General features: G+C 50.1%; 1 protein-coding gene across 6 annotated transcripts in view; it reads left to right on the top strand.

Annotated features, from left to right (window-relative positions):
- The window catches only part of Atp6v1c2 (ATPase H+ transporting V1 subunit C2), a 62,436-nt gene extending 48,324 nt beyond the window's left edge, over nucleotides 1–14,112 (top strand). For 4 of the 6 annotated variants that reach the window (XM_085830212.1, XM_085830211.1, XM_085830213.1 and 1 more), the window contains 9 exons: nucleotides 1,059–1,150; nucleotides 3,870–3,968; nucleotides 4,432–4,500; nucleotides 6,936–7,028; nucleotides 7,134–7,227; nucleotides 9,781–9,918; nucleotides 10,735–10,832; nucleotides 13,588–13,720; nucleotides 13,883–14,112. In XM_085830212.1, coding sequence (XP_085686338.1) covers nucleotides 1,059–1,150; nucleotides 3,870–3,968; nucleotides 4,432–4,500; nucleotides 6,936–7,028; nucleotides 7,134–7,227; nucleotides 9,781–9,918; nucleotides 10,735–10,832; nucleotides 13,588–13,720; nucleotides 13,883–13,972 — 906 coding nt within the window. In that variant the 3' untranslated portion in view covers nucleotides 13,973–14,112. The remainder of the gene's footprint in view (nucleotides 1–1,058; nucleotides 1,151–3,869; nucleotides 3,969–4,431; nucleotides 4,501–6,935; nucleotides 7,029–7,133; nucleotides 7,228–9,780; nucleotides 9,919–10,734; nucleotides 10,833–13,587; nucleotides 13,721–13,882) is intronic. The other 2 variants (XM_029484729.2, XM_029484727.2) reach the window with 1 other exon arrangement.
- Nucleotides 14,113–14,240: the final 128 nt, after the last annotated feature.

Raw genomic sequence — 14,240 nt, 5'->3', positions numbered from 1 at the left:
TAAATGTCTGATATACAGGATATCTGATATGTGACCCTTATGAAAGGGTCATTCAACTCCCAAAGGGGTCACAATCCACAGGCTGAGAGCCACTGGGCTACATGCACAGTTGTGAAGTATCCACCACTGCCTGTTAGCTGACATGCATCCATGCATATCAAATACACACCCACCTATTTGTAGTTATGGCTACAGGGCATGGTTTACTGTCATGCTGTGTCTTTGCAGGGCCAGATCTCTGTGAGCCCTTGGGGGAGCAGAACTTTCTTTAAATTAGCACAGAGCTCAGCCTGTGGCTTTGAGTCACTTGTTGCTTTCTGGCCTCCGCTTAGTTACCGTAGCCGTCAACAACTGCTCTTCACTGTGGCTAACTGTTCTTGGGGCTCTTCTAAAGGTGGCATTCCTCCTCTGGGTAGATGTGGAGCCTAACACAGGGAACAGAGGTGCTCAGTCATTGTGTCCTGCAGCTCGGGAGGAGGCTGCAGTCAAGCCTGGCGAGGTGGATGCCTGAGAGGCTGAACATGGAAGGTCACCATGGAAGACAGGATACTTCACTGGCTGCCCTCTAACAGGGCCAAGGCAGGCTGATGTGGGCCTCCCCAGTCTGCCATTGCTTGCTAGGAAGAAGCCCAAGCTAGTGTTCACTGGGCAAGCTGTGTGGCTCGTACCTCAGCACCTATAAAGTGAGGTCTTGTCCCTTCTGCTTCCCCATGTGGAAACTAAGCGGGCCGGATGCTTGAGAGTTGGAAGACTCAGGAGGGAGACAGGTAAAGCCACCCTGGTGAGTCAGTAGGTTGCTGGTTTTCTTTTCTTTTTGTTTTTCTTTTGTTTCTTCTTTCTTTACCCTGAGACAGGGTTTCCTGTGTAGTTGTATAGCGGAGGATGATCTGAAACTGATCTTCCTGTCTCTGCCTCCCAAGTGCTGGACTTACAGCAATGAGCGCCCATGGCTGGCTTGGTCACTGTTGTTAAGTGTCCATGGATGCTTGGTGAGATGTTTGAAGAGTGTCACTAACTCCTCAAGGTCACCAGGAGAGTCTCTCCCCCCTCCCTCCCAGCAACTGGCACAAATCGAGACAGACCTGAAGTCCCGGACAGCCGCCTACAGCGTTCTGAAGGCCAACCTGGAGAACTTGGAGAAGAGATCCACGTGCGTACCATGCTTGCTGCCTTCTCTGTGCATGTATGTCGTGGGTTAGTGTGGGGAAGATCCCCATGGCTGTGGCTCCCGAGCCAGGTGGACAGATGGAGCCACACACTAGGAACCTGGAGTAGATGAAGAGAGAACAGAGCCAGGTAGGGTGGCTGCCCTGCCTGTGAACACAGAGGAGCATGGCGTTTCTCCTGCTCGTTCCTTCTTTCCTTCCTCCCCACTCCTCACTCAGTTTATGTGGCTCTGGGGAGTCTGCCCAGGCCTCTCACTCCATCTCCTCTCCAAGGGGAGCAGGTAGGGTGGGATGTTAGACCCCAACTGTCTTCTAGGGGCAGATAGGATCAGCAGCCACCCAGGGTGGACAGATGCAGGGACTCAGCCACAAAACTGTCTGCTGGCCTTATAAGGACAATGTATTGTTCAGGCTCCTGACAGACCAGGCTCCAGTGTGGTGAAATCAGTAGAAAAGCAAGCCCAGGGCCATCAGAGACTATCTTGGGGGTGACAGTAAGCACCCAGGAAGAAATAGTTACATACAAACCTGGACCTGCTCCTGTGTGAGAGGGAAGGATGAATAGGGCCAATTAGCATGAAGTAGTGCCCATCCCTTGCCTCTAGATCCTGAATCTGAGGTCAGAAAAGCCGAACAGCCCAGGAGCTCAGAGCTTCCCTTGGTACTGCCAGTTATGTTTCCCTCTTTAGGGTCCCTAGGCTAGATTTGCTAGTCACAAAAGAAACAAAAGTTGACCATTCCTAATCTGAAAATTCAAAATGAAAAATGCTCCCAAAAAGGGGAGAAAGGTTTTTTTTGTTTTTGTTTTTTTGTTTTGTTTTTTTGGGTTTTTTTTTTTTTTTTTTTTTGGTTTTTCGAGACAGAGTTTCTCTGTATAGCCCTGGCTGTCCTGGAACTCACTCTGTAGACCAGGCTGGCCTCGAACTCAGAAATCTGCCTGCCTCTGCCTCCCAAGTGCTGGGATTAAAGGCGTGCACCACCACGCCCAGCTGGGGGGAAAGTTTTAAGCATCATTATGATTCTTTAAATGAAAAGTTCTGTACCTGACCTCATGGCTCTGGCCATGGCCACCACACAAAGACTGAAACTGCCATGTAAGCATGCCTGGAGCTATTGTGTGAGTACTGTACGAAGCCAGTGGGTTTCTGCTTTAAACTACCTCCTGCCTGCAAGAGAGCTCATTGTTCTAATAAAACATTCACATGTCCAAAACAACCCCAAGTCCAAACTGAAAGGATGCTGAAGCTGCTGTCCATCTGCGGTGAGAAAGTCGGGTTCAGTTGCCCCAAGGTAACGGGACATGAGCAAAGGTGGATACTAGTCATAAGGTGGGCACGAGTTGCCTTGAGCTCAGGATAGGTTGGTCCTTCTCGAGCCTGGAGTCCAGAACATGGTAGGCTACCCACTCACTTCACCACCAAGTCATAGACAGCTTGGCAGCTGGCAAGATGGATCAGTGGGTTAAGGTGCCTGCCACCTGCATGATGATCTAAGTTCAATCTCTCCCTCTGATAGAGGGAGAGAACTGACTTCTGCAAGTTGTCTTCTGTCATCTACACATGTTCTATAGCACACACACACAGTAAATAAATAAAAAGTGTAATTAGAAAGAGAATTGGGAAGCCTGGTGATGGTGACCCATGCCTTTAGTCCCAGCACTCAGGCAGAGGCAGGCAGATCTCTGTGAGTTTGAGGCCAGCCTGGTCTATAGAGTGAGGGCAGCCAGGGTTACACAAAGAGAACCTGTCTCAGAAAACCAAAGAGGAAAACAGAGAATTGGGATCTTAGCAGATGACTGCTCCGTGTTCTCTTCTCTCATACAGTCTCCGATTCCTCCTCCTTCACCAAACATGCAGAAACAGTTTCTACTCTTGAAAAGTCACAGTACTCATTCAACAGGTCTCCTAGAAGGCTAATGTGTATGCTATGGTGAGAGGTGGCTGTGCCCAGGGTGACTCTGGAGGGGATCCACCGGCATTTGTCCATGACCACACAGTTGTGTGGTGTTGGTTCAGGCAGGAGAGGAGAGGCCCTTGGGGGATAGAATTTTTCTCTTGCCTTTGAAGCTTTGCCCTTGGCTCTGCCTGGGAAGTGGGAAGCTGTGGGCTAATACTGCAGCCCTCATGCTCTCTGGGCTCTCTGGCTAGGACTCTGCAGTCTGGATAGTCACCATGTCTTGGTAGGCACATCTGTCCATGCTACAGCGTAGTAAGAGTACCATCCATGCTTTTCATCCTAGCCAGGACTGGTGGCATAGACAAAGCTATTTCAGGTGAGTGTCCCCAGCTGCTAGACCAAACAGTGTAAAGTGACACGGAGCTAGCTCTATCTAGCTCTATCTGTCCTCTGCAACTCGGAGACCTGGCTGCTGTCTTGATACTTGAATAACTTTAGCTCCTGCCACCTGAGTTCCCCTCCCAGCACTTGGGTTGGCTTTTGGGGAGAGTGCAGGTCACTGAAGTGTTGAATTCAGCACCCCCTTGAGGGACAGGTGATAGCTGCAGAGGCTTTGCCAGCCTCCCTGCCCCTGAGGGAAGAAGTACTAGCTCGCTTACCATTTGGCTGTACCTGGCTCTGGCAGACGGGGCTCAGAATCTCCCGTGAGCCTGCTCCATTTCCCATTGTTTGTCTGGATGCTATAGGACACATGGAATTGGCAATTCTCTCTCTAATAGTCTTATCTGTTGTCCCTCCACCTTCCAGGGGGAACCTCTTCACTCGGACACTGAGCGATATTGTCAGCAAGGAAGACTTCGTACTTGATTCTGAATATCTCATAACCCTCCTGGTCATTGTCCCCAAGTATGTAGATAGAAAGGCTGTGGGGTGCCTGGATCTTGTCAAGAGTGAGGTGGGCCCCTTGTGACATTCCTGCACAGGGCCTGCGGCGGGCCAGCGGCTCCACAGAAGTAGGAGATGGTAGCAATTGCAGTACTTCCTGTGTTGTGCCCATAAGAAGAACTTTGAGCTCTACTGTTCCTTTCACCTGGAGCTAGAAGGCCATTCACCTGGGCCCAGAAAATTATTAGTGACCTTCAAAACATACCAATACCTAGGATCTTCACATAGGAACCTTCTGGGAAGTCCTCAGGCCCTTGCAGTGGGCTCAGCATGGCACCTGGCCACAGCAGGACCTTTTGGGATGTTGGGAACACTCCCTGGTTCTATCTCATGACTTTCAGTCTTCAGGAGAAGGGGCAAATAGTTTACTGAGACAGTAGAAGCCCTGTCTTCCCAAAGCACCCCACAGTCTGTGTCTCTACAGGTCAAGCTTTGCACAGTGGCAGAAGACATATGAGTCCCTATCGGACATGGTGGTCCCTCGGTCAACCAAGTGAGTGAGACCTTGCTTCCTCTATGTCCCCAGAAAGGAGTGTGTAGGTGTTCATGGGGCACCAGACATGTGCCAGGGAGGGACACCTCATAGCACCAAACCTGTTCATTGAGTCCGTGTGGCCAGGAATTCCTTCTTGTCACCTTGGCAGATTCCTGTCCACTGTTGTCTTTCAAAGCTCCATGTCCCTGTCCCTACTCTGCGAAGGCTGTTCTGGCTGCGTTCAGCAGAGACTCTCCATGTGTTTTCTGCCTGTCTTCTCTGTATTCTCTTCTTAACATCCATTCTGCTCTGCCTAAGCAGATGGGTGCAGAGATTGTTCAGCAAATGCCTGGATAGAGCAGCAGCCCAGGGGCTGGCAACAGTCTGAGCAGGGAGAACAGTCTCAGTGTGTGGCCAGTTGGGCTCAGAAAAGGAACATTAGGAGGGCACAGCAATAATGAAGGGTAGGACTGGGTTGAACCTGTGTAGGCCGAGGAAAACCATGGGAAACCAGCAACTCAGCTGTACACATCAGAGCTCACTTTGAGAATGGGCAAAATGTTAATTGTTGACAGGTGTCTTAGTCAGTGTTTTACTGCTGTGAAGAGACACCATGACCAGGGCAACTCTTATAAGAGAAAGCATTTAACTGGGGCTCACTTAGGCTTTCAGAGGCTTAGTCCATTTTTTTTTTTTTAAATCATGGCAGGGAGCATAATGCTGAAGCAATAGCAGAGAGCTATGTCCTGATTCATAGGCAGAGAGGCAGGCAGGCAGGCAGGCAGGCAGACACACACACACACAGAGGGAGGGGGAGAATATGAACACATGCACACCGGGCCTGACATGGGATTTTGAAACCTCAAAGCCCCCCCTCCCCAGTGACACACGTCAACAGGTTACACAGACCCTGACAAGGTTGTGTCTCCTAATCCTTCTCAAATAGTACCACTCAATGGTAACTAAGCATTCACATAATACGAGCCCTGGGGGCCATCCTCATTACCACAGCAGGGATACACACAACCATGTCATTTATATAAATGCAAAAAACATGTGACAAGAATGTCTCGGTGCCTGGGCCAAAATTCAAGCAGAGTCATGGGGACCGTGGAGACAAGAAAAACCACCCGCGGGGTCATGAGATTAGGGGTCTCCAGCCTAGTTAATCGGGCAGAGCTAGGAGACTCTTAACCATGTGGAACTTATTTGTGATCTCAAACCATACACCTTTATGTATGCCATAAAGGAAATTTAATAATGAGCCATAAATAACATGAGCTCAATTATCTGCCCCATCACACTGCACCCAGAGCTGCCCACTTCACACCCCCCCCAACCTCATCCGGTCCCACCCCATCCCCCCACCTCATCCCACCTCCCCTATTCATCTCATCCCCCCACCATCCATTTACATCCTACCCATCCTATTACATCCCACCCCACCTTCATCCACCCCACCCTTTCCCAACACATCGTACCCTTCCATCCTGTCTTACTCAGTCCCCAACCCCATTCTACCCCAACCCCCTTCCTATTGCAACCTGTTCATTCCTGAGATCTTGGCCTTGGGGAGCATACCACTTACTCCCAAAACACAACCACCAGGAGCTAAATTGTGGCTTTGCAAAGAACAGATTAGTCACAGTCTAAGGTCTTGGGAGAGACAGAGCTTGAAGAGGCACATCTCTTTTTGGGCAGGTAGCACCAGACAGGAGCTGCCTGGTAGGCAGAGAGGTCTTCTGTTCTTGAGGCTTGCCTCTAGAGGAAGGTCAGCTCGGCAGGGTGCTGGGCCACAGAGCAGAGACCTTAGGCCTTTCATGATTAAAAGAGTACTTAAGTCTGTACCAACCAATTCTGGAAAGGTCTGAAGCTTAGGGAAAGTTCCTATGGGTACAGACTCTGAGACACAAGTGAGGGGACCTGCCAACCAGGCATGCCTAGGCCCTCAAGACTTCTTGTTTTGACCACTGTCTACGAGTTGCTGGGGACAGTGACTCCAGCAGCCTGTGCTACATGCTGGCAATGACGTGTCCAGTTAGGGCTTCATGATATCGGAAGTGGAGTGGCCCTTGTGGAATGGCTTCTGCCACTTGCTTCACTGGAACTTGCATAGCCAGCAACAGTGTCTGCGACCCTGTGGGGAGCTGATGATATCAGTCAGCCATTTGAGGAGCACAAGACGAAACAAGTTGCTGCTCCCAACCAGAGTCTCTGCTGGAGCTTGCGGGCTGATCCTGGAGGGGTGGGTAGTGGGAAGTTATCAGGACACCCTTGGTTCCCAGGTCCTGGTCCCAGCCAAGGGCTGAAGCATATGCCACCAGGCCCATGGAGCCTGACTGCCAGTGGGGATGGCCTCCTGAGGCTGATGAGGAGCCCCTCTGAGCCCAGCTCCAGCTCAGAGCCCAGGGGAGTGATCCTAGATCATCCAGCTAGCAAATGCTTCTCCCTAGATTGATCGCCGAGGACAACGAAGGTGGCCTCTTCACGGTGACTCTCTTCCAGAAAGTGATTGAAGATTTCAAAGTCAAAGCCAAAGAAAACAAGTAAGGGTATGGGTCATAGGTTCCACCAGGTTTGGTGTGAATCCCTGGGCGGTACCAGCCTTGTCTAGATTCTGCCCAGTTACAAGTCTAGTTGCTTTTTTAAAGGTTCATTGTCCGGGAATTTTACTACGATGAAAAAGAAATTAAAAGAGAAAGGGAGGAGATGACGAGGCTGCTGTCTGATAAGAAACAACAGTATGTGAGTACCGGGCTGCGGGAGGGCTCTAGACAGCTGACACGCACTCCCTAATATTCTGTGGGTCAGTCTCACTTTCCCATCTCCTGAGCTCATGCTGGGCACAGGTGAGTTCAGATGGTGTATGTACTGAGCGCCACTCCCTGACGCAGCTCACCACCCTGTCCTGGATCACTGTCCTGGAAGAGCTTGTCTGTTCCACAGTAGTTGAGATGCTCAAGTGTAGCCTGGCCAGGGGATCACTGTGGACTTGCCACAGATCAGCCAAAGCAGGGGGCACCAGGAGGAAGCATCTGTGCCCAGAGTGGATAGTGCCACTGCCTCAGAGATTACACAGCCACCAGTGTCCTTATGCTGACTGTAGATTTCAGGCTGCCCCTGGCACCCCTGTCCTCTTAGGAGCCCGGCCACAGACACTTCGTGGAAAGGTCAGCCTCTGTCACTGGGGCAAAACTGAGAACTTGGTGTTGAACTGGAATCTGTAGGTCTGGGACCATCAGGCCAGTGCTCTGCAAAAGTGTGTTCCAGGCTCTGGTGTCCTGTGATGGCAGCACCTGGCTCAGTTCCGCACTCTCAAGGCACTTGCCTAGGTGCACGTTTTCCAGTTCCTTCTTCTAAGCCTCTGCAGAGGAAGGCTTCATCCGAGTACATTCTGGTAGCACTTCAGTGGTAGGTGGAGAGTAAGCAGAGTGTCCTTGAGCCTCAGGAAAGCCAGTGTGTGCCACAGCTATAGGTCCATGTAGGGAGAGGCGGGGGCTGCAGTGTGAGCCACAGCTATAGGTCCATGTAGGGAGAGGCGGGGCTGCAGTGTGTGCCACAGCTATAGATCCATGTAGGGAGAGGCGGGGCTGCAGTGTGTGCCACAGCTATAGGTCCATGTAGGGAGAGGCGGGGCTGCAGTGTGTGCCACAGCTATAGGTCCATGTAGGGAGAGGCGGGGCTGCAGTGTGAGCCACAGCTATAGGTCCATGTAGGGAGAGGCGGGGCTGCAGTGTCGGTACAGTGCTTCTTTCACAAGGGGCTCAGTATGTGCCCCAGGCCTCCTCACACATTCTGCAGCTAGCATGAGCACATCCAGGATGACCTGGCTGAGTGAGAGGCTTTTCTGAGTCCCCCCAAAATTGTTCTTAGAGCCCTACCTGCCTGCTCTTCCCTTCGCAGATGGAAACTGCAGCTGATGGTAGTTCACAGAGTTGGGGACTTAATGTTGTTTTTCGTTTGTTTTTGAGAGAGGGTCTCATGTGACACAGGATGGCCTCTAACTTGATATGTAACTGAGGATGGCTTTGAACTTCTGTTTTTCCTGCTTCTACCTACAAAGTACTGAGATTATAGGTGTGTGCTACAATGCTCAATTTGTGCTCTGGGGATGGAACCTAGGGTATTGTACATGATAGGCAAGTGTGACACCTTCATTTTCTAGCCCATGTGGATACACACACACACACACACACACACACACACACACACACACACAAGTCATGTGTATGACTTGAGCCCGCACCCACAGTGCCCAGATCCAAAGTCAACTGGATCCTAGCCAAGGCCTGGCCCCTGAGCTTCTGAGGGTGCTCAGCTTCTTGGAGCAATGCCATAGACATGGCACATTCTGGCAGGAATGGCTATCACCAACAAGAACAGAAGCCACAGAAGCCAGTGCTGCCTTCCCTGACCTCAGCTTCCTGGGATCCTGTCCATCACAAATGCCTAGCCTTCCCTTAGGTGGAGATTTTCCTTGGTTGTTGCTCTCCTGACTGAGTCCCTGCAATGTCCCTAGATGGGGCCAGATCATAAAGACTCTGCCTGTAGGTGAAGTAGGACATTTGTTGCCCATCCTGTGTGTTTGAATGACACAAATGAGCCTGCTACCTGCACCTTGGGGCTTAGATTGCTAGCTGGTGGTATCTTTACCCATAGACTTCTGTGACCCCAGCTGCCCCAGAGAACCTGCTAGGGTTTCCCATGTGTATGGGAAACAGAGCTCCTGGGAGACACTCAGGAACTGTGCTGGTGAATGGAGCTTCCGGGACGGTCAGTGAGAACCCCCACCCACCCCAGCACTGAGAATCTCTCTCAATTGGTCTGATTGAGAGTGGATAAAGCCAAGCATTCCCTATCCTTTAGTTACTGGGGCTGGCTTACTCTGTGAACACAGGGTTGAGTTGCCCTGTGTTTTCTACTCTTTTACAGACAGGTGATAAAGGGTGAAGTGGCCTGGCTGTGTGCTTTTCTAGTGTCCTGTATGTGATATAGGTCCTATGAATGACAAGGAGGAAGCTGCTCCTGAGTGTAAATGAGCTCCCTAGGTGAGAAGAGTTTAATAATACAGCTGGGAGCTGTCTTTGTCTGCTGCTGCTGGGGGCCTGACCCAAGCAGGCACATAGACTTGGCTCTTTTCCCTAGTATCCAAAACCATAGACCTTGAACCCTTGCCACACCTTTCTGTGAGCAGGGATTCCAGATCTTGCTTGCATATTGTTTCCCAGGCCATGAGAATTATTTGTGTTCATGATACATACTTGCTGAAAGATTAATAAATCATTTCTGTACCTTTAGCAAACTTCCTGTGTTGCTCTAAAAAAGGGATCAGCCACCTACCGTGACCACAAGGTTAAGGTAACCCCGCTAGGTAACCCTGCTAGGCCTGCTGCGGGGCAGACCGACAGAGACAGAGAGAGTGAGGGCGAGGGTGAGGTAAGCACCCCTGGGAACCCTGGGGGTTCCTGGCTCAATTCTCTCCCAGCTGAGGCTCTTCTAAGGATCAAATCTATGCAATCGGTGTTGTTTGCTCTTGCTTGTGAGGGCTGAAACTGGAGCCTAGAATCCTGCTGTCCTAACCTTCATGGACTTTCTGGAGCTGACTCTCTAGGCAGGGAATGGGGCTTGTCATCTGGAAGGGATGCCTGTGCCCTGGCTGAAGGTGGCTGGAGCTGGTGACTGGTGATGGGCAGGGCTCTGGCTGGAGGGTGGGTGGTTTGATCGCTCAGCATTCCTCCCTGACTGTCCTGGCTGGGCCATCTCTGGCCTTGGCCAGCAGTTTAAAATGTCAGGTGGAGGCTGTCCCTAAGGAACAACCACATCAGGCTCTGCGGCAGCAACAGATATGGCCTAGATGGGGCTTTAAGAGCCCTGTCAGGTCAACTTGTGGATGGTTGGGCTGGACTCTGAGGGCAGTACCTTCCGATGAGGTGGGCTTCTTGACTGTTCAGTGTCAGACAAGAGCCTTGAGATGCCAGTGACAGACTTGAGGTCAAGAGCTGCCCAGCTTCCTACCGCTGGTCTGAGGTGGCCTCTTGCATGTGCCGGTGGCTGCCCCTAGAGCTTTCCCAGTGTCAGGTGCCTGCATGCAGTGGTCATGAGCCTCCCTAGGTTCTTCCAATTATCTCTGCTTCTGCTGGTTCCTGGGCCTTTCTTCTCATCTCAGGGCATGCTCTGTATATAGCAAGCCCCTTTCTTGGTATTTATTAGTTGAAGTGTCCAGAGGCTCACGTAGTTTTCCCATCTCTGCAGGGACCTCTGCTGCGCTGGCTCAAGGTGAACTTCAGCGAGGCCTTTATTGCCTGGATCCACATTAAGGCCCTGAGAGTGTTTGTGGAGTCTGTGCTCAGGTGCGTGGCAGGGATGCTGGGCTGGGCAGCATCTCTCTCTCTTGCCCTCCTGCCCTTTGCTTTCTGTGGCTACATCTTAGCAATCTTTTCCATTCCGTCAAAGGAATCTGTTGGCCATGTGTGCCCTGCTCTGCCTGCCTCACTCACCTGTGTAACCCACACAGACCCTCTGCTATTGCTCGGCCCCAGTGGTACCTAGAAGACTTTCCCAGGCTGTCTTATTTCTCCACCCTCCAAGGGTAGAAAAGCTACACCTGAAAAATGATTTCATCTTAATTTCTATCATTTTAAAATAAAAGGAAGACAGTCACTGTGGAAAATGTGGAAACCATAGGTTAATTCAGGCGTGAATCCAAATCACCTGTCAGGGATGGTGTGTACTCGGTGATTGAGAGCATCAGCCTGGCATGCATGAAGCCCAGAATTCAGTCACCGGTGTCATAGAGCAAACCAAGCACATGTTGTTTTAAGAGCAAACACATCCTGAGCAAAAACATCATTCTCAATGTTTTCATGGAAAGGGAATCACACAGCCAGGGTTTTCCAAAGGCAGGCAGTGGATGAAGAATGAATGACACAGGACACTGGGTGTGAAGACTTGACTCTCAAGGGACAGTAGGCCAATCACAGTGGGATGGGGAAGCCTGCATCCAGAGACAGCAAGATGCCATCTCTTGCTAACCTCACCAGAGAGGAGGCAGCTTCTCTACTGAGTTTAGGGAGCATGCTGGGGTATGGCCTTGAGGCAGTGCGAGAACCTGCCAACCCCGCTGAAATCATACTCTGGTGGGATGATGTTCATCTTAACTGTCACAGGAAGGTTAGGAGGTTGGATGTCACTGACAGAGAAGCCAAGAGACCTCAAGGACTTAGGAGGATGAGATGGCCCTGAAGCCACATGTTGTATTCATGCTGTAATTGGCCAAGGCAAGAAGATCACTTAGAGTTTCTGGCCAACGATCAACTAAGCTGTCAGTACACCTGGGATTTGCCTATGAGTTATGATCACTTGGTTAGCCAGTATAGCTCTTGTCTTGAGGAAGGACAGTCAGTACAAGGGGTCCTCTTTGGCCAACAAAAGCAGAGGCACCAGTGGCCCCTGCAGACATAGTGGGAAGGGCAGGGCTGTACTCCAGGAATACTTTGCCCACAATGAAGTCTGGGAAGGTTTAGGGGCCAGGGAGGAATTCGTGGACATGCTGGTGGTATCCACAGATTCCCCCGACTCATTTCCACAGCACAGACACTAGTTAGGAAATTCTGTGCTAGGTAAGAATGGGCATGGAGGACACTCCTCTGGGGCACAGACTGACTAGTACAGCCACACTGGCCAGGCATGGAAGTGGAACCTTGGCTCACTGATGCATTTGAATGCTGCTCTGGAATAATGGACACCCCAGGCACAGTGATTCTTGAGGAAATGATTGGTCAGATTGAAGCTCTTTGCTATGCACCCAAAAGCTGAGCAAGAAGAATATACCTTGAGAGGACTTCTGCTGTTCTCCTTTAGTGGGCACAAGTAACAGCTGAATGGAGACCTGTAAAGTTCAGATCCGCTGCTTGAGCAACTCAAGTACAGGCGGCTGGAGCCATGAGCTCTTGGTTCTTGTCATAGCTGTGACCTTCAGAAATGGTTAGTACAGCTCAGAGACTTAGTATCATTTTTTAGCCTTTGGTTACCTGGCCCTGTTATTTATTTATTTTTTTTTGAATTGTCTTTTTTTTTTCTTTTATTGGATATTTTCTTTTTTTTTCCATTTATTTTTATTAGATATTTTCTTTATATACATTTCAAATGCTATCCCGAAAGTTCTCTATAACCTCCCTCCACCCTGCTCTCCTACCCACCCACTCCCGCTTCTTGGCCCTGGCGTTTCCCTGTACTGGGGCATATAAAGTTTGCAATACCAAGAGGCCTCTCCTCCCAGTGATGGCCAACTAGGCCATCTTCTGCTACACATGCAGCTAGAGGTACGAGCTCTGGGAGTACTGATTAGTTCATATTGTTGTTCCACCTATAGAGTTAGTGGATATTAGCCCAGAAACATAGAACACCCAAGATACAATTTGCAAGACACAAGAAAATCAAGAAGAGGGAAGACCAATGGGTGGATACTTCATTCCTCCTTAGAATAGGGAACAAAATACCCATGAAAGGAGTTACAGAGACAAAGTTTGGAGCTAAGATGAAAGGATGGACTATCCAGAGAATTCCCCAGCCGGGGATACATCCCATAATCAGCCACCAAACCCAGACACTATTGCATATGCCAGAAAGATTTTGCTGAAGGGACCCTGTTATAGCTGTCTTATATGAAGCTATGCCAGTGGCTGGCAAATACAGAAGTGGATGCTCACAATCATCTATAAAATGGAACACAGGGCCCTCAATGGAGAAGCTAGAAAAAGCACCCAAGGACCTGTTACCTTTTTTTTATAGTTTTGCTTTTCCAAGTTGTGTCAGTTACAGCCATTCATTTTTTTTTTTTTTTTTTAGGGTTTACTTTTATGCATGTGTAACACATACACAAGCGCCCAAAGAGGCCAGAGGTTATAGGATCCCTTGGAGCTGGCGTTATAGGCAGTTGTGAGCCACCTGACATGGGTACTGGGAACTGAGTTGGAGCCCTGTAGAACAAGTGCTTAGCCACTGAGCCATCTCTCCACCCAGTCACTTGTTGCTTCTCTACTTTGGCCAGACCCTCTTGGCTGGTATTTACACTAAGCACTCAACTGACCCACCTTGTCTGAGCAGGTATGGACTTCCAGTGAACTTCCAGGCTGTGCTCCTGCAGCCCCATAAAAAGTCAGCCACCAAACGCCTGAGAGAGGTGCTCAATTCTGTCTTCCGGCACCTGGATGAAGTTGCTGCAGCAAGCATACTGGATGTAGGTATCACAGGGACTCAGATGCAACACCACAAGTTGCATGCTGTCACTTTTAAGCAAGGGGATGTGTGTGGTGGCAGGGCAACTGCTCAGGACAGAATGAGTGCCCACAACCCAGAGAGTTCTCTTTGTCAAGAGCCTTTCTTTGCCATTGCTCTGCAGGCATCCGTGGAGATTCCTGGACTGCAGCTCAGCAACCAGGACTATTTCCCCTATGTGTACTTCCATATCGACCTCAGCCTTCTTGACTAGGTGGCCAGCCTGTTTCACTGCAGCCTCAGACCTTGCCAGACAACCGAGTCCTGCAGGATTCTGACTCAGAAGATACTCACAGACGTTAGTTAGAGTGTATTTATTTTTTTAAGTTACAATAAAGTGCTCAGTTCTGAGTCTTTCCTTGTGTTCTAATGTTAACTCCAAACTTTCTCTCAAGAGTTTTCCGTGAAGTTACGGGGTTGCCTGTAACTTGGCAACCCACTGGGGTTTTTAATGGGAGATTAATGAGAACACCCTGAATACC

The sequence above is a fragment of the Mus caroli genome, unplaced genomic scaffold, assembly GCF_978045245.1.
Source record: "Mus caroli unplaced genomic scaffold, Mus_caroli_1 scaffold_14, whole genome shotgun sequence".
Taxonomy (NCBI): Eukaryota; Metazoa; Chordata; class Mammalia; order Rodentia; family Muridae; genus Mus; species Mus caroli.
This window is presented reverse-complemented; position numbering and strand designations above follow the sequence as displayed.